This window comes from Lepidochelys olivacea (assembly GCF_965140295.1).
Source record: "Lepidochelys olivacea isolate rLepOli2 genome assembly, chromosome: 2".
Taxonomy (NCBI): Eukaryota; Metazoa; Chordata; order Testudines; family Cheloniidae; genus Lepidochelys; species Lepidochelys olivacea.
The window spans coordinates 123669510-123693238 of record NC_140412.1 but is presented as its reverse complement, the minus strand read 5'-3'; the positions used below and the strand labels follow the sequence as shown (position 1 = coordinate 123693238).

Below are 23729 nucleotides of genomic sequence, written 5' to 3'. Positions count from 1 at the left end.
CTTCAGTGTTTTCCACCAACCCTGGTGAAACCGCTTCTCATAAGATCAAGCCTGCTGTCTGCTTGTTCTCATAGACTGAAGGAATATCAAGGGGATCAGCTGTAGCCCAGATACAGTTCCAAAAGTTCATTGCCTTTCCCCTAAACAGGATAATTCCTGCTGTTTACTAGTTCTTGTTAATTTCCTCTCTTTGAAGATTTCATGAGCCTTCATTTGCATTAAACTCACACTTTTGAGTGGATGACCATTGTGAACCATAAAATTCTCAATCTGTATATGACCAGGAAGAGTATATATGCTGGCCTGTGGATTGCCTTTTCGTGAGCTGTTTTACCTTGCAGACCTAGAGAACATATTTTTTAGTACATCTACATAACTCTTCATATATTTTCCATACAAATATCTTACAATGATTATGATGACCAGTGTGACAGAGGCTTTCATTAGAGACATTACATGACATTCTTTTGGTGAAACCAGGGAAACTGTGTCTGTGTTGCACTCTGACTGATGGCTTCAAGAGGTCCTTGGATCACACGTGTTTGCATTCCCTCTAGAGATGCCATTTCCAAACTTTGGAGAGAAGAGCAAATGAGAACATCCTGACAAGGTGGGGGGTCAGATTAATCCAGAGCTGACCGAGGCAGAAGAGCAGCAATGAAATCAGGAAAAGCTGCATGATCCTGGAATGATCTGAGTAGAGGTACAAATTGGAACCAGAAGGGTGAGAGACATTTGGATAAACTGCTATAGGAAATAAAGTGAAGGATCAGATGATCACAGAAGGCGAACGTCCTATCTAGGGTGGAGGATGTTGCGGAGAGAGTAGATTGGTTAGTAGAGGGTGTGGCCGACAGTGGGGGTTGAAGTTAAAGTGGCCATGGGGGAGGGAAGTTAAAGAAAGGGTGAACTGTAGGGAGCCAAAGCAGTGCTGGTGGAGGAATTAAGAGACAGGACTAGGCTCAAGGTGGCATTAGTCAAGAGGTGCAGATATTCAGTACTGACAGAGTAGGATGAAGGCTGAGGGGAGATGCCGAGGCAGAAGAATAGGGAGCTGCCACCCCAACAATGGGGAATGCTTTAATCCAAGACAGTTTCAGTGTGCTACGACAGTGGTGTCCCCTATGCAAGGAACTGATTGTTGAATTTTTTTTTTTTTTTAAGAGCTACACTGATTTACATCAGCTGATGATCTGGTCCAATTTTTAAAATTTCAACAGGTCCCTTTAAATTGTCCCCGGGGTGGTTTAGCTTAAAGAGTTGTGTTTGCTTCATAACATGTTTTTCTTGTTCTAGTTTCCCCTGGAAAGGTAATTCCAAACTAAGCCATTGCAAATTTGCTTTTTTGCCTTGATATGTTAATACTTCTAGCCTCACTGAAGACAATAATAGCTTAACGACTTAAGTGTTGAACTCCATCCAGTTTGCTTTTATTGTACTATGTTACTCAGACCTTATCCCTCCCTGTTTAAATTTCCTTTTTATCAATATTTGAATACAAACACACAGAAAACAGAAGAAAGAAATGGGCAATTATTTGGAAACCATAATCTCAGGGTATTAATGGTATAAAATGCTTAATTTTAGATAAGAGCTTGGCATCATGTATTAATCCACTAACAAATGGCCCAGTTCAGTCACGCTTGTGCCAAGTTGTGTTTTACTCTGTAATTAGTTTCAGTGGTTTAAATAGATCTCCTTATACAGCAACCTGTTCAGTATGAATGAGGGTGGCAGAATTGGGCCTTAAATGATTTATCCACCACCATATGCTTATCGGCTACACAGCAATCTGCCAGTTGCTCCGTTCTTATTAGTAGAAGTGACTACAACCAGTTAAAAGTGATATATTGTTGCCATTAATGTTCTAGCCTGCACCTGCAATCCATTAATTAGTCAGGACACACTACTTTGCTGAAGGGCATTATGGGACCTGTTTGTGTAAAACAAATAGTTGTAGTAATGAATAAAATCACCTATGATTTTTATTCTTGCAAACATTCTAAATCAGTGTGTTTCTGGATTTACTTCTAACCTTCAGAAGAAGGAAGGGCCATGCGCTCTAGTGGTTGGAACGAAGAGCTGGGATTTGGGGGGCTTCATTCCGTGTAGATATGGGCTTCTGGTCCTCCCAGATAAAGTTTTTTTTCCCTCCTGCTGATAAAAGCCCAGCTTAATTGATTATTCTTGTTATAGTGTGTATGGCAACACGCATTTTCTCACGTTCTGTGTATATACATCTTCCTACTGTATTTTCCACTGCATGCATCCGATGAAGTGGGTTTTAGCCCACGAAAGCTTATGCCCAAATAAATTTGTTAGTCTCTAAGGTGCCACAAGTACTCCTCATTCTTTTTGCTGATACAGACTAACATGGCTACCGCTCTGAAAAGTGTAACCTTAGAGAATTTTTAGCTGAATTTTCCATCCCAGATTCCCAAGCTGCAAAATGGTTATAGTCTTACTTATCTCATAAGGGTGTTGTAAGGCTTGAATTCATCCGTGTCTGTTGAAAGTTTTGATATCCTCAACTCTAGGTAAAAGATAGCAAAGAATTGTTACTGTATTATATGTGAGCAGAACATCCACTAACACTGCCAAATATGGCAGATATATTTGGGAATAGTCATGCTTGGAATAATACCACCATTTTACTCACAAGGAAGTTACACCAGTGATTAATTTGGTCCATTCTGGTTTGTAATCAATCCCCCATCCACACACACCATCACAGACACATAAATTAGTTCTCTCACAATTGTTGGACAGCACTAACATGTAACAGGAGAGGGAGAGAAGCAACCACAGACTCTAAAACTAAATAACCTCTGATCATCATCATGTAAGCAATAATGCATGACATCTAAAACCAGCCCAGGGATCCCATTTGAATAATATCGACACTAAAGCAAATCTGTTTTATGTTCTCTCTTGCAATCATCCCAGCCTTTTTCGCAGCTATGCAACTAAACTGTGCAGTGTGCCTCTCCCCGCCCCCCTTCTGGCACTGTAGAGAATATCTCACAGGAACAAAAAGATTAAAACAGTGACTGCTGAGCCTAAAATATCAACAAAACATTGCAATCCTAATGCGTCTACCACAAAGGCAGTTTGCAAGCATCAACATTCAAAGGAGCCTGGACAAATCTCCCCAACATCAGTAACAAACAGCAAAACAGAAACTCAAGTGAAATGAGAAGCAGACACTTCTCTAAGGACATTTAAAAAAAAAAAAAAAGCATCCAGCATAGGAAGCGAGGAACAATGGGCAGCATGAGGAAGCATGCTCAGTTATTAATACACAAAGCAATTCACCCATTTGGGTAAGGCTTAAGCATTCAGTAGATAATACAGTAGACAGCTGGGAGTAGATCACTCCTTCCAAATCAGTAGGAAGAGAAACTTTTGAAAAGCTATCAATGTGGCCACAGCGACGAATTTACTCATGATGAAAACAGTGATTGGCTGGACCACTTAACTCACTGGAAATTCACTTGGGGGCCTCACTTGCAAAGGTGGTTCCAACGCCACAACTCCATCTGAAGTCTATGGGAGAAGCTGGTGCTCAGCAGCTCTGAAACCTCTGCATTGCCACTCACTTAGGGCCTAGTTCTGAGGCCCTTGCTCATGCTGACTAGTATTTACTATCCCAAATCAATGGGATGACTCATGTGGCAAGGCACAACTCATCCTGAGTAAGAATACTGGAATCCAGACCCCAGTGTTTTCATTCTGGATGTGTTGACACTGCAAATCACCAGCAAGTGCCTTTCAAAAGACATTCACTCAGGTTTTTGTGAGCCAGTTAATGGACGGCTGTGCACTTTGGGGCAGATTTGCAAGGCATTTAGGCATGTAAAGATGCAAATATGAGTCTACTGGGATTTACAAAAGCACCTAACCCGTTTAGGTGCTTTTTGTGAATCCAATTAGGTGTTTATTTGCATTTTTAGGAACCCAGATACCTTTGAAAATCCATCCCTTAATCATGAGTTCAAGTGGAACCTAGAGAGGTAAAGTGCTGCAGTTGAAATGCCATACCTTTTACAACCTTGAGCCCCACCACAATTTCACACCAATCCAGCACACAGCAATAACTCCACTTCCTTCAGTGAAGATACTCCTGACTTACACTTGGGCAACTGAGAAAAATTCAGACCTATAACAAAGACCCATTTTGTTTTCTTACCTAGTCGATTGTTTTCACTGGCCTTTCATTTATCTATACTTGTTGCATTTTATTTGCCTAGGACCTGGATTCTCTTTTCAATTGATTATATGGTTATACCTTATTTCATTCAATTCAATAATTTGACAGAGAGGCAGCATGATCTAGTGGGCAGGCCCCTGAAGTGAGAACCAGAACACCTGGATTCTCTTCCCACCTCTGACAGTGACCTACTGGGTGATGGCAGGCAAGTCATTTCACCTCTGTACGCAACAGTTTCTCTTCCTACCCTTTTGTCTATTTAGATTGTAACTTCTGGGGGAAGGGATTGTGTCTCACTATGCATTTGTACCTTGCCAGCACAATTTGGAGTATGAATTTTGGCACGATGCAGTATAAAAGGCTTCTCCACATTAATACAGTATATCACGGTCATGAGCCTGAAGCAAATCTCACTGATGCTAGATTTACACCAAATTCCATTCACTGTAGTGGAACTTTTTCTGATTTATGCCAATGTAAGCGAGTTCAGAATCAAGCCATGTGTGTCTAGGTCAAATATCACAGTGGTAATGGGCCCTGAGTCTCCTGTCAGAGAAATTTCTTTTCAGCAGAGATATATTAAAAATAATGTGATGGAAGCACTGAGGTTGTGTTTTAACTTAACTTGACTGTAGCAGGGGGAAGGTCAAAATATGTTTTTAGTTTAGTGTTCCAGAATTTGCAATAATTAAAAAGTTTTAGCTTCCAAATGCCCCATATCCCATCCATTGATTGCACAGGAAAAGGAATGCTTCCTACCTACCAATCAGGCATGGGTGACAGCTCATTGGAGCCCATTTGCTTTGGTAGCAAAGCTTCCCTTCTTAACACTCTTCAAAAGGTTACTTTTCCTTCACAACTTTCCTAGAGATTTACGTTTTCTGTTTGATACATCGTATTAGATTGGGCAAGCCATGTTTAATTATGTGAAGTTGCTGAATGCAAAGTGACACACAAAAGCTGTCATGACAGCGTTACAGCAGCAATTCAACCTCTGTAGATGAAAGCAAAACTCATCTCATCCTTAACTATGGAATTGCAGCTGGTGTCTACATAAAAATGCCAAATGGGAGGGGGGTGGATTAATGTTGCAAATGAGTTAAAAAAATCATTTTTGTTCTTATCTACTGCAATCTCACGCATTTGAAATTTAGGAACTTTTCAAATCTCTACGATGCTTTTCTATACATTTTGGGCCAGCTCCTCAGCTATTGTATATTGGCAGAGCTGCCCTGAAGTCACTGGAGTTATCCCCATTTACACCAACTGAGAGGATCCACTACTTTCAAAAATGTATAGTGAATGAATGTGTAATATGAAGAGACTCCTTCTACGTGGTCGGGAGTTCTGGCATTTGCACCTGAATCAAATATGGATTAGGTAGCACTTAGCAGTTGCATGGAGGTTACCCATGAAAGGCAAAGGAACTGGAATTGCACTTTGTTGGAGAGACTTCCATATCTTTCTTTTACTAATGCATAAAGAAGGCTTTCTTTGGCCTATCTGATGGTCCACTTGAAAGTCACCTCCACATACATAAAACTTGGCTGAGGATCACAGTTCTTTTATTACTCCACAAAGGTATTAAAATGCTCAGTGAAACTAATGAGTGAGAATCCTGGCCAATTTTTTTTTTATTATTATTTAAGAACACACACATGCCCCAGTCTATTCAAAATCATTTTAAAGAACTTTAATCATACCAAATGTGTCAGAGCTGTTCTCAACATTTCCACATATACAAAGGACAAGACGCCAGAGGTCAACATACAAAAATACCAATATTTTAATATATTAAAATTGGGGCCAGTGGGCGAAAACCAAAACCTGATGGACTTTCTAGACACCATCTAGGACAGGAGGAGCAAGGAAAGAATGGTTCTTAAAACATTCAGCAGCTTGATATCCCCTTTGAAAAGTCAATATTTGGCAGAATTTTGATGAGACAGCCCTACAGCTCATATCCGAAGGGCTATTTAGCCCTTTAAAACAAAGTTTGAGCTAAATTATACACATTATTGCAAATGAACTGTGTCAAGGACTTTAACTACTGAGCAATATCAACCTACCATTTGATTAGATTATTATTAACCTACAGGGGGAGGTGGGGAGAGAGAGTTGGAAAGGGCAAGGGAACATACCTACTTAGCATAATACAAGGAGAGAAGCTGGTGCTGCAGCTATAGAGGAGGCATGGCAATACCTTGGGTGCCTCCAGGCTAAAATCAACCTTCACAACATCTCATGGACCAATTAACAAGACTGAAAGTGATTTGAAAATGTATTGGAGGGGGTAGGGATAAGAAATAAAGGAGTTGCAAAATATAACTGAATGAGGCTTCTTACTTTGATTTTAATTGAAACCAAGCACATTTGTCTTTACAAAAATGTGTATACACACCATATTATTATATATCACGGCCAGTCTAAAGACTTAGAAGTCTTTGTACTGGCACTGAGAGGTACTTCAGCTGTCATGATGATGCTGGATTGTTTTGTTTACAGCTCCTGAAACTTGTCTGTACTGATCAGGACAAGTATCCTCACTCCTTCCTGAGGAATTTGCCAATACACCAACCTTTGCTAATAAGGTTAGTTCAAAATGCAAAGGAACGCCAGCCAGGACTACTGGATTTCTGAGACCACTTAGTTTACAGTTTGCTTGAAACACTCTTGGAGGCTGGAGCTATTAGCAACAGAGTAGCTGAAGCAATAGGATCTGAAATCAATTGCAAGTTACTTGGACTAATGTTGGAATGCTGACAATTGACTTCCCTAGAGAACATATCTATGTGAACTGACTCCATCATTACTCTTTTCAATGTGCTTCCCATACACCCTGGTAGACTACTGGCTTCTCTTTTGATTGTCCCTTGGAAAGGTCAGCTCTTGTATGTAGGGGAGTCACCTGGCTGGATCCCACAGCTGCTCCCTTTGAGTTTTCCTGCAGATGTGGAGTACTTGCTGATCTCATCACTTTACTTCCAGGGCTTAACACACACGCATGCCAGTCAGGTTTAGTTTCTGCAACAGGAACCCTGCTGGCACTCATTTGAAGCACAGATGAAAAACAGGGCAACCACTGCTTTCCTGTGACAATATTTAAATAGCCATAGAGCAGATGGTGCAAACATGACCTGCATTAACAGCTTTACTCTTCTTTGTATCTCTTGTTGGACATCGAAGAAGAAAACAAGTTAAATCAAGGAGGGGAAAAGGGGAGGGGGTTAGAAGCCACCACAAAACATTATGTAAGCGGCACAATAACCTGAGACTGCTCAGAAAAAGCAGCAGCATTTGACAGGTATTCTGCCTATTTCTGGGCTACTTTTTCCATGTCACATGAAGATGTATAAAGGAAAGCAGTCCCTCATTTCTTGGAATATCAAGGTATCAGGAATAGGTCTAACTACTTGAAAACCTAGAAGAGGAAGCTTATGGCAAGGATCTCACATTTCTCTTAAGTTCATCCCTGGAATAATTTTTATGGTAACCACTAGGCAACAAAGCATAAGACTGCAAAAATGTTATCACAGATGTATTTGACTATCCCAGCTATGGTAGAATCTATAGTATGTCCTTACAGATTGATTGATTCTAGAGAGAAGGAAAAATTGTAGTAAGAAAGTTCATACTTCATTTCAGCACAATGGGCCAAATCCTGTTTTGTTTTGGTCCCCCCCCCACACACAGGTAAAAAGTCCAGTTGAGCCAAATCCTGTAGAAGTGAATTAAGGCTCATCTACACAGGGACACTCAGGAAAATTTAAAAGGGATAGGATAAATTGCATTAAACCCCTGTGTGGACACTCATTTGGAATTTAAATGGTCTTAATTCAATTTAACTTGGTTCATGGTCCTGAGTGTCCGAGTATAAAGTCATTTATATAAAATGTCCTTTCCTCAGGCAAAATCCAGGTCACTAAACTGAAGCAAAGATTTAACAGTCTTTTCAAGAGACAAGGAATTTATTCACAAACCTGGCTGATCTGCAATGAGTAGCCATCTATCGATAAAGATTTATAAAATGATAGCTACCTTTACATACATTACACAGCATATAGATTCTCATTAGCTGAGCCAATCAAATGGCTTAATGAAGCAAAAGGCCCGATTGCTGTTGTTACACAGGTGAGACTCAGGACTAACACCACAAAAATCACTACAAAGGCTCAAAGACAATAAAAGCTAAGTTGTCCTGTGCCATAAAAACTTTCCTACCTTTCAATAAGCATTTTAAATTTAATTGGCAACATAGGAAATTTTATTAAGATTTTTGGTGTCACAGTTTCCAGCTGTTACAGTATTTATGATGTACTGCAAACAGAAGCTCACATGTACACCTGAAACTCATCAAGGACTGTGTACAGGAGCAGACTCACCCCTGCAGCACCTCCTGCTGGTCATTGGGAATTAGCTCTTTTCCAGCCTGGAGTGCCCTCTACAGGCCAGTGATCCACAAAACTCTGGCCCCCATGTCCCTCACAGACCCCTGTGCCCCTTTCTCTGGGGTTCTGCCCCCTGGCAGTACCCCCACACTCTGCCTCTGGCTCTCCCCTTCCTAGGGAACCCTCAACTCACTATCCCCACCTTGCCTCCATCTGGGCCACTGCCAGTCATCACCAAGCCCCCGCTCCCTGGGGCAGACTGCAGTGTAAAGAGCACTCATCATAGGCAAGGGGGTTTGGACCTGTTGCCTTCCTCTGCCTCCCAGTACCTCTATGGGCCTTGGAGCAGGCCTTACAGCTTGGGAAGTTGCCAGCCTAGAGCACCCTGCTCCTTCCCCAGCCCTTCTTCATTCCCAGACAGACCCTGCTCTCTCCTACCCCAGGGAAAGACTCCTTGGGTCACTGGCTCACAGCCTTTTTATACAGGCCAGCTAGGGCCTAACTGGGGTGTGGCCCAGCTGTGGCTGCTTCCCCAATCAGCCACCCCCAACCACAGCCCTCTCCAGGGCTGCTTTTAATCCCTTCTATTTTAGGAGCAGGATAGCCACCCCGCTACAGACTGAAAATCCAAATCATGAATTTCTATTTGTTTACCCCCACAAAAAATTTAAAATTGCAACACTTTTACCACTGATGCACTAGCTTTAAAAAAATTCAGTTCGTTTTCAAATTACAGTTCCTATACTATCTTACTTTTGAAAAACCAAATGTAAAAATAATATCTTGTTTTCTTTTTGTTTGTTTTTAGAAAAATCAGGGTCATTTCAAGGGTGAAATACTGCAATTTATCCATTTAAATAGATGATGGGACTGGTGATGGAAATAGCAGACTGATAAAAAATACAACTTTTTAAGTGTGTTGGTGAGGTTCCATGTTCTGTAGTACATTGCTTCCACTGGTTAGCCTTATTATCATTCAGAATGCTGCAGCATAAAGGTGTGGCACTTATTTATGAGTAATTTATCATCAGAGAGGCAAATTTACAAAGAAATCCAGGGCCTAAACACAGGTCAGAAAAGGAGAAAGGAGACTGCATTCATGTAATGAGGAAGAATATTTTTGTGCGTGCTGTTTCTATTGTGAAAGATACAATCAGAAGGACCCAAACCAAAAAAAAAAGTCAAATGGATCAAACATCACTAGCAACAAATACAGACAGTATCTGGTTGTTTTGTTTTGTTTTTAAATTATCTGTTAATCTTGGCAATATTCCACAAGATACTTGACCTGCCTGGGTGACTGACCAAAGACACTAAATGTTGCAATAATTTGTATACCACAATATTACTACTAGTGGTCACATTTTACAGCCCTTATCTCCCTGCTAAATCCAGACATGCAGCAGGCCTGTCTTGTCTTGTCTAACCCAGATGGGAAAAAACAAAAAACTTGCAGCTTCAGTGTAGTTAACTAGTTTAGCAACTACCAGCATTAAGCGGAGACTCAGCTATATCAACCTATAGGTTTAGTGAGTGCCTTAGCTAATCTCAGCAGGAAAAGGTCATTAGAATCTCCAGAGTTTTGTTATTTTTCTTACTTAAGATTTTTCTGTGAGTTGAGCGTTCTACAGCAGTGGTTCTCAAAGTCGGTCCGCCGCTTGTTCAGGGAAGGCCCCTGCCGGGCCAGACTGACTTGTTTACCTGCCGCGTCTGCAAGTTCAGCCGATCGCGGCTCCCACTGGCTACGGTTCGCCGCTCCAGGCCAATGGGGGCTGCGGGAAGCGGCGCGGGCGAATGGATGTGCTGGCTGCCCTTCCCGCAGCCCCCGTTGGCCTGGAGCCACCATCGGCCAACGCGGCAGGTAAACAAACCGGTCCAGCCCGCCAGGGGCTTTCCCTGAACAAGCGGCGGACCGGCTTTGAGAACCACTGCTCTACAGGATGCAAATAGTGGGCAATTAAAAATAGAACTTATAGGAAATTAAAAAATCTTTAGGTATGTTAGTACAAGCTTCTATATTCAAAGGTTTGAAAATAGTGCTGGTTGGAACCCAGAATTCCCATTTGATGGGAAAACCCCAAAAAATCATTTTTTAAAATTCTGTTCTGCATCAGAACAAAAACTCACAATTTCAAAGTTTTCCATGGAATCCAGGGGAATCTGAGATTTTAGTTTTAAAAAAAAATCAAAAATTCTGTCTGGACTTACTCAAAACAAAATTGGTGAGGTTCCCTAAGCTGCCCAGAGCAGGCTGTCAAGAAGCTGGGGAAGCCTAAAAACCAGGCTATCAGAGTCCTGGTTTTGCAGCAGCTCATGAAGCAGGCAAGCTGGACAGAAACCAATGGACAGGTTCCTGAAAAACATTTTAATTTTGACGAATCAGCATTTTCTGGTAGAAAAATGTCTGATCAGAAAATTTCCAACTAGTTCTACTCAAAAACAGCTGTACTATGGGATTTACAGTCACAAAAGCATCTGCCTGTTAATCCTACTTTTAAGTTGCAAAATAAAGTTTCTTCAAGGCAAAGCTACTTTTCATATGCTTTTGAAAATCATTCAAAAGACTGAGCATGATTCAAGAAAGCACCTAAGCCCATGCTTAAATCCATCCCTATGCAGAAAGCACTAAAGCATGTACTGAATTTTAAGCATGTCCCTAAATCCATTTGACTGGCTTAACTCAATGTATAAGAGCTTCTCAGGTAGGGATGTTTTCCTGACTCAGAGCCCAACTGTTTAAAGAAAAAGATTTCTTAAGCAAATTTTAGAATTTGAGAAGCATTCATGTCCATTATACCAAATTATTTAAATGTGAAACTATACATAAGCAGTTCAGCAGGTAGATTGGCTCAGATGCTTTGAGAACTGGGCATTCCTTTCCCGTAGTGGAAATTGGAGCCTTACTACTATGGGACAAGCTGATTTTAAAAATGAACTAACATCAACCTATCAGCTCCACTTTCTTAAATTCCATATCATCTTTCTCTGGAGTGGAACCACAAACTTTCTCCCCCCAAAAATAATAATTTATCACATTTATTCCATCAACAGAGGTAAAAGGACTAGCTACAACATTTGTATGTTACTGAAAACTGACCCATGATCTCAGAGATATGAAATTAACAGAATCTAGTTATTCATAGTAATAGGACAATGAATTTCCAATTCTTTAGGGACTACATACAACTTAGATTTGGAACTGAGAAGTGAAATTTGAATCTGAAGTCAAGCAACCTAACAAGTTGGACAAGTTCTCAGATATTGATCGAGACTCAGATCCCTCTTTAATGGGTCCCACCCCAGAAATTCAGAACCATTCAGTGCATGCAACTGCAGATAGGTGATGGAAATTTTCAAGACTGATGCAATGACATAAGACACGCTTTATAATTCTTAAAATAGGCAGGTAAATACTCTTGGGCAAGTAACTACTCGACTTTCTCAATTGCCTTATTTACATCAAATTGAAAAACAAAACAGAAAAACCCAACCCTCTTATATCACCCTAATTTTTTCTTACATACAAATGTGAAGTACAGCAATACTGCCTTTGTCTTCAACTAAACAACTTCTTAAATCAAACAGGCGTGACAGTGACATTAACATGGAATGCCTAAAGAGCTTTGTGGAGTTTTTCTGGGCTTTTCTTGCCAATTTTGTCAGTGACGTTTATTTTTGCACTGGGATATGACCATCTCCTTTCCATACCTTTGGCCTTCAATAGAAGCATGCTTGTAACTCATGCTATTCCCAGGATTTAAGGGCTTCTCAGAACCTTAGAACAGCCCATGCACTTTGCAAGTTCCTTAATTAGGCAGAAAACTTAACTTCCAAAATACTCAGCCTCAAAACTGAAAGGGGTCCAAGATCTGAATTAACCAAAATTTCAAGTTGCCTGGCCAAACCACTCTTGAGCTATGTTATAACAAACCATCCAACTCCCAGGCATCAGAAATAACTAATCTAATTCTTCTCAAATTTGCCTGATAAATGTCTCCACTCACTGCAAATACCCAGTTCTAAGGTTTCAGAGTAACAGCCGTGTTAGTCTGTATTCGCAAAAAGAAAAGGAGTACTTGTGGCACCTTAGAGACTAACCAATTTATTTGAGCATAAGCCTAATCATCCCTCCATTCAATTTTGCCCCTCCTCCACATCTCTTCATCCCAATCAGTTCAATTCATGACACTTCCAGCTCCCTGCTAATTTCATGAGCCTCTATCCAGGCCCAAATACCCTTTCCTCTTGCTCATTTGACGAACCCCTAATAACTCTCAAATACAACCTTCCAGCCCTGCTCATTTCAGGGCTTCTCATCCCACCTCAGGTAGAAGCCTCTGTACAGTGCCCAGGCAAGCAGCAGTTCAGAGGCTCCTCACCTGAACACCAGGAGGGCAGTCCCAACAGGATCCAGGAACTACAGTGTTTGGGGAGAGGGGCAGTTGAGGGGGCAGCAGCCAGGTCACAGGTTAAGAGACAGCTTATCACAAGGAACTGAGGAAAAGGTGTGGACTCCTCCACAATGAAGAAGCTGCCTCAGGGGGTACGACACCCCCAATATAACCATATAGCATTCGTCCATTCTTGGTTACTTATAATCCACTCAATCCTAGGTAACAGAGATAATCTTCTGAGCCTTGCTGTGTGAGTGCTATGGGTTTAGTATAAATAGTTTCTTCCAGCTGTGAATCCTCCCTAATGCCTGCTTCTGGTATTTGGGAAAATACTTAGTGAAAATTTAGCTAATGTTTAGATCTAAAATAAAGAGATATTTACTGAAGCATTAATTGAATGCTGTAAAAATGCATTCCCTGGACATTTATGGGGCTTCAAATTTCAACTGCTTAGACAACATGTAAGTGCTCATTTGCTAAAGATGCTAAGGGCAGGTTGAGAAATGGCAGCTAACATTCCGAAGCGTGAAACAAGCTGTGTAGTTTGCGTTGGGTCAATACTGGCATGCAAAATGTTAAAGTGACAGAAAGAAAGAAGAACAATCCCAGCTGTCAGGTCTAAGGACAGTGTAAAGGAAAGGAAAGATCATTAATATGCTGTAATTCCATTGCAGCATTCCAGTAGAATCTTGCCCTGCTAAATACTCAAACATAAAGGTCTTTGCTTTAACTGTATATAAATCCTTCTTATAGCCTCCTAGGTGATGTTTGGATTCATTTGTCATCATGCATTCCCCCACAAAAGAAAGAAAACCCCAAATTTAAACCCACATGCCCTGGGCAGCTGGCAAGAGGAAACATTTTAAAGCCAGCATTAGACTAACTATATTTACTAGACATATGGATGTCTTCTGTACGAATTACTGTGTTGTAATACAGCTTGAATTCACAGAAGTGTGTTTAGATCTGGGATTTTTGATTCTGGCCAATCACTGAGGAACAGGTCACAATGTTACCTTAGTGCAATAGGTATTAACACACACACACAAAAAAAAATCAAGATAAAGTAGATTCAAATCATGTATCAGTCACAAGTGAAAATAAACTGTTTGGTCTCATCCTCACCCTGTTTGCTTATTTTGCTGTGAATTTATTTCATGTATAATCTCCATTCAGTAAAAGCCTCATGCCTGTAGTACTAGCAGGGGATGGGGGTTGGCTGATCTGGATTAAGGAGCACTGGCATGATCTTTTTTTGGCGGGGAAGTGACACATACCTGCCTGAACAATACATGCTCAGGCTAATGCCAGTAATATCTCACTTGTGTAAGGAGTAAATTCACTCACAAATTTGAAATCACTTGAACCAGAAGAGAAAATCTTTGTAGCTCTGTGGTCATCAGATGTAATTTCTACTCAAAAATCAACTATTTAACAACAACAACAACAAAACCACTACCCCCCAACACACACACACACACACACATTTTGAAAATGTGCCACAGCCCACACCTTAAAAATTTGTCTTGAGGAAGGCAGCCAAATGCTAGCTTTGGTTACACCAGTGTAAATACAGAATAATTCCACTGAGTACTCACTGTGCTGTTCATTTTAAGGTGAAGGACTAGAGAAACCATAATTCACTTGATGTATTCATTCTATTCCTGCTAATATTTTATTCGTACCAACCTTCATTAATAAAGATGAAACTTTAGGCTCCCTGTTTACAAAACCACCCATGCTTTTTCCATATCATTTAAGCACAAACACTTAATACCCAATTTTCTAAAAAATCACACATACCAAAATTGCTTATTTTGAATTTGTAAAATTCACTGAACAAACTTTCACAAAGTGTACCCTATTTCTGTCTCCCAGCAAAGCACAAGCTAAAAACTGAAGCTGAGACCTTTAAAATAAAAGAAGCTGTACTCTCTGTTAAACAAACAAATAATACACCTTCATAAAGGGTATTTGTTCAAAAATGTAGGTGCATAAATAACTTCAGACAAGATTAGTATAAATATATACTATATAAATAGTATAGTATTTAGTATAAATAATGTTTGCTCAGCTAGTACTTATGCCATAAAAAAATAAAAGTTTGTCTTCCTTTTTCAAGAACTGAGTAGTGATCAAAAGAGTTGCTGATATACAAGGATTAAGAACCTACCCAGGAGCTGATCATTTGGGCATGAAATTGGTGCAGAAGAGGGATATTATGTGAGTTTAAATGTTTTTCCTGGGAATAATTTTTCTAGCACGTTTTGCAAAGTTATAGCCATAGATAGCTGTCTCATTTCTGAATGCCAAGTATGGGACTGAGGAATATAAAATGGAATAGAGCACACTGCATTTTAAAGTATGAATATTAACCTAATTGAGAAATGGTCTAACACTGTCTATTGCAATATACTACAGCTCATCAGCATAAAGCTATGTGATCTAACATGATATGAAGGTTGCAAAATTTAAATGAGTCGCACTGCCTAAAGCAAAGAAGAATCTTCCCCCATAAAATTATATTTTTGAATAGGCGCTAACCCACAAAAAATCTTGAGGTTTTATTTATTGCACTCACACAAAGACTGTAAAACAGGCAAATGTTGGAATCAGAAATTAGGTCAGCCATGCATTTCAGCAGGCTCTTAACAGTACAAGAAACTCACACTAACAAAACAATGCACTGTGTTAAGTAATACAATATGGCGTTCTGGTCAGATGATGCCTACATCATTAATACCAGATTAAACCCCATATTTGCCTGTTGAGTAATGTGTTATGCGGTGTAGCATTTTAACCTAATTTCTGGTTTATCCTTCCCTCTTCATGTGGGGAAGGAAAACCAGCACCTTTTATGAGAGACATTATTTGAAAAGAACAAAAGAACCTGCTTTGTCAAGAGCTTCGGTTAGGCATTTTATGGTCATTCCAATGTTAATATTATTAGTATTGTACTCTCAGGGCCTTCTACTCTACTGTCTTGCACCTTGTCTAGTCATTTACACTTGTGCTCAGTGAGTGCAAAATCGGTGTCAAGTAGCTGATCTAGTAGCATGTCACGCCCTCGCCCCCCTCACGTGCCACGAGGGTAGATGATTACAAGGGGCGAGGCAGTGGAGCACTATGTCCTCTAACTGTACACTAGCATGGAGTCTTACAAAGGCAGAAATATTAGCGGGCTACAGTTCCATTACATGCTAACATGTAACATGGATGGAAATTGAGTTTTCCTTACAAGACGATGCTGCAGATTAACAATTTTAATACCGCATCCGTTTGGAATTAATATTCCTTTCTATTACACCCCACGTTCACTGATGTCCAGGAGCTGAATGTTTATAACAAGCGTTTGTAAACCAGGTTCTCTGCATATTGCATATGGTTCTGCATGTGCTTTTCTTAGTGGAAAAAAGGAGGTATCAAATGTGTCACCTCTGGGGTATTTTCTTTGTTATGCCCACACAAATTACAGTAGATAAAAGCAGGCACAGTGCACCAGGAGCTTTGTCTTCACGTGTAACCTTACATATACTAACTATATATGCCATTCTTTAGAAAACAGACATGGGGGGGGAGGGAGAGAGGAGAGAATCTAGCACAAAGGAAGATATGTGCTCTGTATTGTATTTTCGAACGAGAATGGTGTTCATAATGAGCCAATTTTTCCTCAGTTGCACTGGTGCAACACCACGGACTTCTTTCATGTGCCTAACTCAGTTGTAACAAGGTTCTCCAGTGTTATTACATGGGATTGAACTATCTCAAATTAACTATTAGAAAGCATATTAGTAATAGATTAGAGATCATTGTTCACTGTGCTTACACCTGTGTAATTGTCCATTCTTCATACTAACAATACAAATCAGGCAAACCAATAGTTTTTTTCTGCCACAAGTCCCACTCTGACCCTTAAAAAAAAAAAATCAAACAAATCCAGACTTTCAGCCAGATTCTGATACCCTTACTCATGCTAAATACCTTACTCCACAAGAAGTCCTACAAAAGGTGATGAACCTTCTTATTAACTGAGGTGTTAGCATAAGTATCCTAATCTGGCCCTTTATGAGCAATGAACTGCAGTCACATGGGCTTTGTAATATCAACATGCAGTAAAAAATATATAATTTTCTCTTGGTAGTTTCACATTTGGCCCTAAGAGGAATCAAGGTTTATACTACTGAAAGGAGGCACAGGGCCTGATTATGATCTCACACAGGTTTTACACCAGTCTGACTCCAGGGGGTTAGGAGAGGCAGTATGGTCAAGTGGCCTGGGTTCTGTTCCCAGCTCTGCCACTGACCTCATCTGTGACCTTGGGCAAGTCCCTTTCCCCTCTCAACCTGTTTTCCATCATTGGTCTGTCCTATCTATCTAGAGCATGAACCCTTTCTGATGAGAGCTGTCTCTTGCTAGATATTTGTACAATGCTTGGCACAATGAGACCTCGATTTCTGTTCGGTCATCTAGGCATCCATAGAGTTACTGTCAATAATGACACAGCTACAACTATGACTGAACATGGAGGCGAGGCTGGTCCCAAATTCTAAAAAATAATTTGCTATCCAGTCCTTGCAGGAAGAATGTCCAGCACTTCTATGACCCATCCCTTCACTAACCCCCAGGCAGGCCAGAGCCTTGAGAAGACCGCCTGACAGACCAGAGGTGAAACAGCATGTCCACTGTTTACACTTCAAAGCCATACTTCATGACAGGGCTTACACAGCAAAATTTTGTCTGCACTTTTAGGTAGCCCTACTTCTTCACTTTCCTGCTCCTCTGCTTGGATCTTGCTTTAGCAAAACACTTGGAAAGGACACTTCACTACAGGTGGAAACAAAATGAAAGTGTATGACAAAACACACATCACATATGAAATACAATCGCTTGTAAAATGTTTCCTTTTAAAAACTATTATGCAACTTTCAAACTTATTTTAATTAATGTGCAATTTAAAATATATAAAAAGCCTTACCAACTAAATGATATTTTCTTTTATACAGTTCCCCTTCAACCCCCATTAAAAAGAATATGTATGGACTGGCACTGGAATATCTTTACTGAGTCTTACACTGATTCTCATGTTCAATTCTACTTATACATATAGCATTTTGATTTTAATCTACTGCATTTAAAGACAAAGTGATCGTATCATATACTTTTACAGTATAACCAGCTAAATAGATGCCTTTAGTCTCATAACATGATAAAAATCATTAGAAGTTACAGTCCATTTGATCAATGAGGATGGTGACGCATGCAGTCTTCCTCAATGCTGTTACCATCAGATGCTCATTATGATTTTCTCTGTACTCTGCTGAGAGGTCTCACATTTCGCCTTTTAGGATTGCCTTCGGACTGTCAAACAGCTGTCTAGTGTCAAGCGTTCTGTAGTAATTGGTCAATGTTGCAGTGCATCATCTCAGTCAAGCCTGTCATCACCACCACCTTCCCAATCCCTAAATTATCCCATCGGAGTATTCTGGGAGCAGACCCTTTTCAGCCGCAGGAAATCACAGTGAAACGCTTGGAAATGCAAGACATATTGTGGAGGACAATACCAAGGAGAAAAACCAAGACACACGCCACCAAGATCACAGTGCAAACACCTGACCAGGTGGAGCTCTTCACAATGCCCCTCCTGTCTTGCTCCTCCTCTCCGACTTCCTGCGGGATCCCTCCTTGCAGGGGCTGCTGCTCAGCTGGGATTGTCATCACAGTGACTGACTTTTGCTGACTACCTGGCAGGAGGCGACAGCCAATGTCTCCTGGCAAAAGCGCTCTCTCCTTGGAGATGGGCAAGGGCAACATGTAGCACCCATTGCTAGGAAGTTTGATGAAGACTGGAGTGTGCTCTGAAGTATGGGGAATTGCAATCACAGCAATTACCTCTGGGTCATCGGGCAGCTGGGATACAGAAAATCCCGGTGGCAGTTTAGTGATACCTCGGCACCAGGGACATCTCAGGTCCTTCTGGCTTGTTCTCATCTGCTGAAGGCAAACAGAACAGCAGGTATGCTTACAGTCCAGCAACTTGGGCCTCCGTCTGGGGCTGTAATAATTGAAACAAATCTGACATTCCAGCAGAGAGTCCTGGGACAGTGTCTCCATTGTAGCACTAATGGAGAAAACACCCAAGTATCTTACAAAGTCTTGCTGTATAGTCCAAAATCTGAAGCCTGGTGTAGTTCCTCTCTTCCTGCGACTTCTTCCTTTTATCTCACCAGTGAAGGACGATGGTTAGGCAGTTTGTAGATGAGCATCTGACTTTAATCTTTTGGTATCTGAGCAAAACAGAAAATTCAAATGAACCAGGTTAATTGGGAAGACCAAACAAAATGCAGAGAAAAAAAACAACAGATTTTAAAATGCAGGAGAATAGAATCTGCATCTCTTAAGATGATTAATAACTAGTGTCCTTTTTTAGATCCAAATTTTCAGGTCAGTCTTTATTGGGCTTCCATTTTTGTAGCTACATGTAACCACCAACACAATTTTGCAACGACAGTTTATGCCCGCAAAAATGGAGGCTAGAGTCTCAAACCCTGCCCCTTAGCCCATCTTTCACTTAACACATAAGTGAGCTGTAGCTCACGAAAGCTCATGCTCAAATAAATTGGTTAGTCTCTAAGGTGCCACAAGTACTCCTTTTCTTTTTGCGAATACAGACTAACACGGCTGTTACTCTGAAACCACATTTTTAGAATTTCCCAATTCTAAACATTTCTGCACCTTAATAATCATTTCCATTTAAGCTTTTAAACCCTTAAGAATTTTTAGCTTTTCCATCCACGACTAAGTCTGTACATGAGATAAGAAATGCAAATGCTTAAAAAGAATAAGTTTTTCTAGGCACCTAAATTATGCCAGTAAAACATATGCATGAATGAGCAAACAACTAATTTCACTGATGTGACCCTAAAAACCCCTCAATGCCAACTGACAAAGGGATCACTGTTCTGTAACAGTAACTCTTGACAGGCCTGACAAACTCACTACACCTAACACATTGCTTTCATTGCACTTACCGAAAAAGGGTCAAGTGGGGTTTCTAATAAGCGCTTATGTCATACTGATACTCATAATCATTGTGAGATGCACTTACAGATTATACTTAAGGAGTTGTGTGTGTATGTACTGAAAATATGTTTTAGAGACTGTGTCCCAGGCTGCTAGGCAAACAGGTTTTTGCCAGACAAAGAGATGTATCTCCCTTAGTAGATTATGCATTGTAAGCCAACACAGTGAGAGCCCCATTTTGCATACAACATGGAGCCAGCACACCAGGGAATGAACCATAGGGGATCATCCTGACTCTGCGAGCAACACAATGAATTCTGGAGTATATAAGGAGCGGGGGAGGGGGAAAGACATTTTGTTATCCTTCACTGAAGAAGCAAAAAGTACAGCACTTTCTGCATGCATGAAATGGAGGATCCCAGCCAGGTTGTCTGAAGAAGCTGGGGAATTGCTTTAGGTGAGATAAACTACTTTAGACAACGGTTTTAGCCTGATATAGTTAAGTTTAGGCTCTAAGAAACATGTTATACTTTTGTTTTATATGTAATCATTTGTGTTTCCTTCATTGTCTTTATTCACTCCTCTTAAGTCTTAGCCTTTGAAAATAAACTTATGATTGTTTTCACTGTAAACACACCTCAGTGCTGTGATGTTATATTGAAGCTGATATTCATTCAGTTGAATCAAACAAGCTGGTGTGTGCACTGTTTCTGTGGGGACATCTTAGGTGGTAATTTCTGTGAGTGTCCTGTGACAGGGGCTGGACTTTACAAGAGAACACTTCAAAGAGGATTGGGGTGCACCTCCTATTAACCTTGCAAGGCAAAGCAAGAGCTGAAAGAGCCCTCAGGACATTGTTTGGGTTGCTAACAAACTGGTGGTGTCAGGGAGTGGACATCCAGTTAAGCACAAGCAAATCTTCCTCTCATTGAGGCAGGAGGATAACAAGATAACTCTCACTCCTGGGCACCCCAAGAAAGCATCGCAACTGAGAAGTGCATATTTGTGTGCAAATAAAAGGGAACTACCTGCTTTTCAGTAACATTAATTCTTTGTATAGCTACAAGAATACTTTGTGGGCTGAGCTGGAGTTCTTTCCTTTGAAAATTTAGCCCAATAACATCAATTGAAATTGAGCTCAAGACTGTAAGCAGAATATGACCCAAGGATGGCAAAAAGCCATTAAGTTGTGTACAGTGATATAGTAATGCACTATATTAACATATTAAAGAACTAATATTTATTAATACTGTTTTCCAGCATTAATAATTGTACTAGTTCTATGTACTTTTCAAGATGATTCTTTGATGTTTCCACCTATTTCTTAGTTCAGTACATTAAAGATCATTTATTTCCTTCACTATTGTTCCATGGGGTTTTTGTTTTGTTTGCCTATGATTTTGCAGGAATTGTGAGGCATGGGGTGGGGACATTATGTTTTTCATAGATTTAATCCCAGAAGGGACCACTGTGAGCATGTAACTTACTATAAAATACAGGCCCTCGGACTTCCCTGAATTAATTCCTATTTGAACGAGAGCATGTCTTTTAGAAAAACATCCACTCTTGATTTTAAAATTGCCAGTGATAGAGAATCCACCACATCCCTCAGTAAGATGCTCCAATGGTTAATTACCCTCACTGTTAAATAACTGTACCTTATTTCAAATCTGAATTTGTCTCGCTTCCTTTCCCCAAAGGCCTCAAAATGTGATCACAGATTTATTTTGACAGACCAGCTGGAACATGCAGTTAGTCTAATTCCAGGAGAAGATTGCTTAGGAACATCTAAGAATGGGTTAAATATTAGCCTCTGTCATCTAACCCATTGGCCTCTACTGAAGTAGAGCTCCTGACATCATTTTGGAGGTGCAACATTTGACATAATGGCAGCACACTGAGTAATTTTACCTCAAAATATACTGAAGCCCCACAACACTCATTCCTTCTGCCACAGCTCAATTTTAAAAAGTAAGTCATCACCTGTAGTCAGAATTAAACAGGGAAACAGCTACCACCCGTTTGGCTCACTGTGTGTTGGTGAGGACGGAAGGTAAATCACATGAGATCTTACAAAACTTATGTACCATTTCAATTTAATGAATGTGTCAACAGTTAAGTGTTCCAACTGAGAGCTTCTTTGGCATGGGATTACCATCTATCTCCATGCTTCCTAAATCAGACAAAAGGTGCTGAGTTGTTCAACATGAACAGCTGGTCCAAAGATTTAGTCAGGCTGGACTCTTCCCAGAGCAGGGGTTTGCACAGCCTGTGGAGCCAGTCAGGTCTCATATGAGGGCATTGCTGACGTCAGCAGCAGTCAAAAATGTTGTTTTATCATTAGTTGCTCCGATTATCAAGTGACAGCCAAGAAAAAGTTGCTGACAGAGAAGAGCCAGTAAAGACTGTCAGAGTATCCATAGGGCTCTGAAGGAGAGGGGAACATGACAATGAAATCAGACATACAGACAGAAGCAACTGGAATTATGATTAATAACCCTGAATGGTGCAGATCTGACAGCAAGCTCTGCAGGGCTGAGAGACAACTAGTAATATTAATAAAAACTAATGGGGTAAAAAATCCACAAGCACCAAAACAGAAGTGTCAGAAAGGTGCAGAAGCAGATGAGAACCAGAGAGGAATATGTAAAGCAGATGAATCCTGCAATGAGAGATCAAAGTGAAATGGAAGAATGGACGGCTGAGAACGTGACAGAATGTCCCCCCACACACAAACACACCCCAAGAATTCAGGCTGATATCTGGAATAGGTAACAGTTTTTAAGATTTGAGAAAGGATGTGTGATTAGAGAGCAATGGAAGAGGAAGAGCTCTGAAGATGCTACAATAAATAATTGCAGTTTGCCAGGCTTGACATCTGCTCAGCTAGTGCGATGTCAGAGACCTAGGCTGGTCTCCATCGTTCCTTGGGTCAACAGGAAGTTAGAAATGATAAGGCACCAACTTCCTGTTTCCAGACAAGCAATAAGGAGGGACTGGCATTTCCTGTTCTTTTTGCAGCCAGTTGCAGTGTGGGATGATGGTATTGCACAAGATAGAGATAAAATTCATAAGGTGTATGTTGCAGCTAGTGCAGTATATCTGGAGGAACTTGATAAGAGAACATGGAACAGGAATGGCAGATCAGAACAAAATGAGGCTTACTGCAGTGAAAGATCTGCAAGAACCATAGTTAGACTGGCTCAGAACTGACCCCAGCAACAGGATCAGGTGGATCTTTGGGCTCACTGCAAAAAAATAAAGAGATTAAAAAGTCTCGTGTCTGCAATGAGATTTGGTCAATCAGTAGAGAATACAATAGTATTTATTTGCCTGTTAACATAATAATCCTGTCATGTAAGCATGATATCAATGAAATTGGGCCACTGAAGTCAAGGAGAGTTTTCCATTAATTTTTTCAATGGATTTTGGCTCAGGCCTACAATTAAGAATTATTTTCATGCACAGTTCATAGCTTAGTCAAAGTTCTAAATTATATTAACTTTAAAACCTGTGAAAAATAAATTAAAAAAAATACTTGTAGAATGAAATACAATATGCAGAAGATTAAATATAACAACACATTTCAAAGGTTGATTTATGGGCATGGATATGCCACTGACAGCTTCAAACTTTGGACAAATTTATGCATGCACATATATACCATACTCCAAGGTTAATATCAAACTTTTAGCAAGGGAGCATATTGTAGCAGTT

At 40.4% G+C, this 23729-nt stretch overlaps 1 protein-coding gene across 9 annotated transcripts in view; it reads right to left on the bottom strand.

Moving 5' to 3' along the window:
• Window positions 1-23729, bottom strand: part of RNF152 (ring finger protein 152) — a 204580-nt gene that overhangs the window by 128956 nt on the left and 51895 nt on the right. For 7 of the 9 annotated variants that reach the window (XM_084620974.1, XM_084620969.1, XM_084620970.1 and 4 more), the window contains one exon: window positions 17907-19276. The exons of the other annotated variants lie outside the window; for them this stretch is intronic. In XM_084620974.1, coding sequence (XP_084477100.1) covers window positions 18492-19103 — 612 coding nt within the window. In that variant the 5' untranslated portion in view covers window positions 19104-19276 and the 3' untranslated portion in view covers window positions 17907-18491. Of the gene's footprint in view, window positions 1-17906; window positions 19277-23729 lie in introns of those variants that run through there. 9 annotated transcript variants of the gene reach the window in all.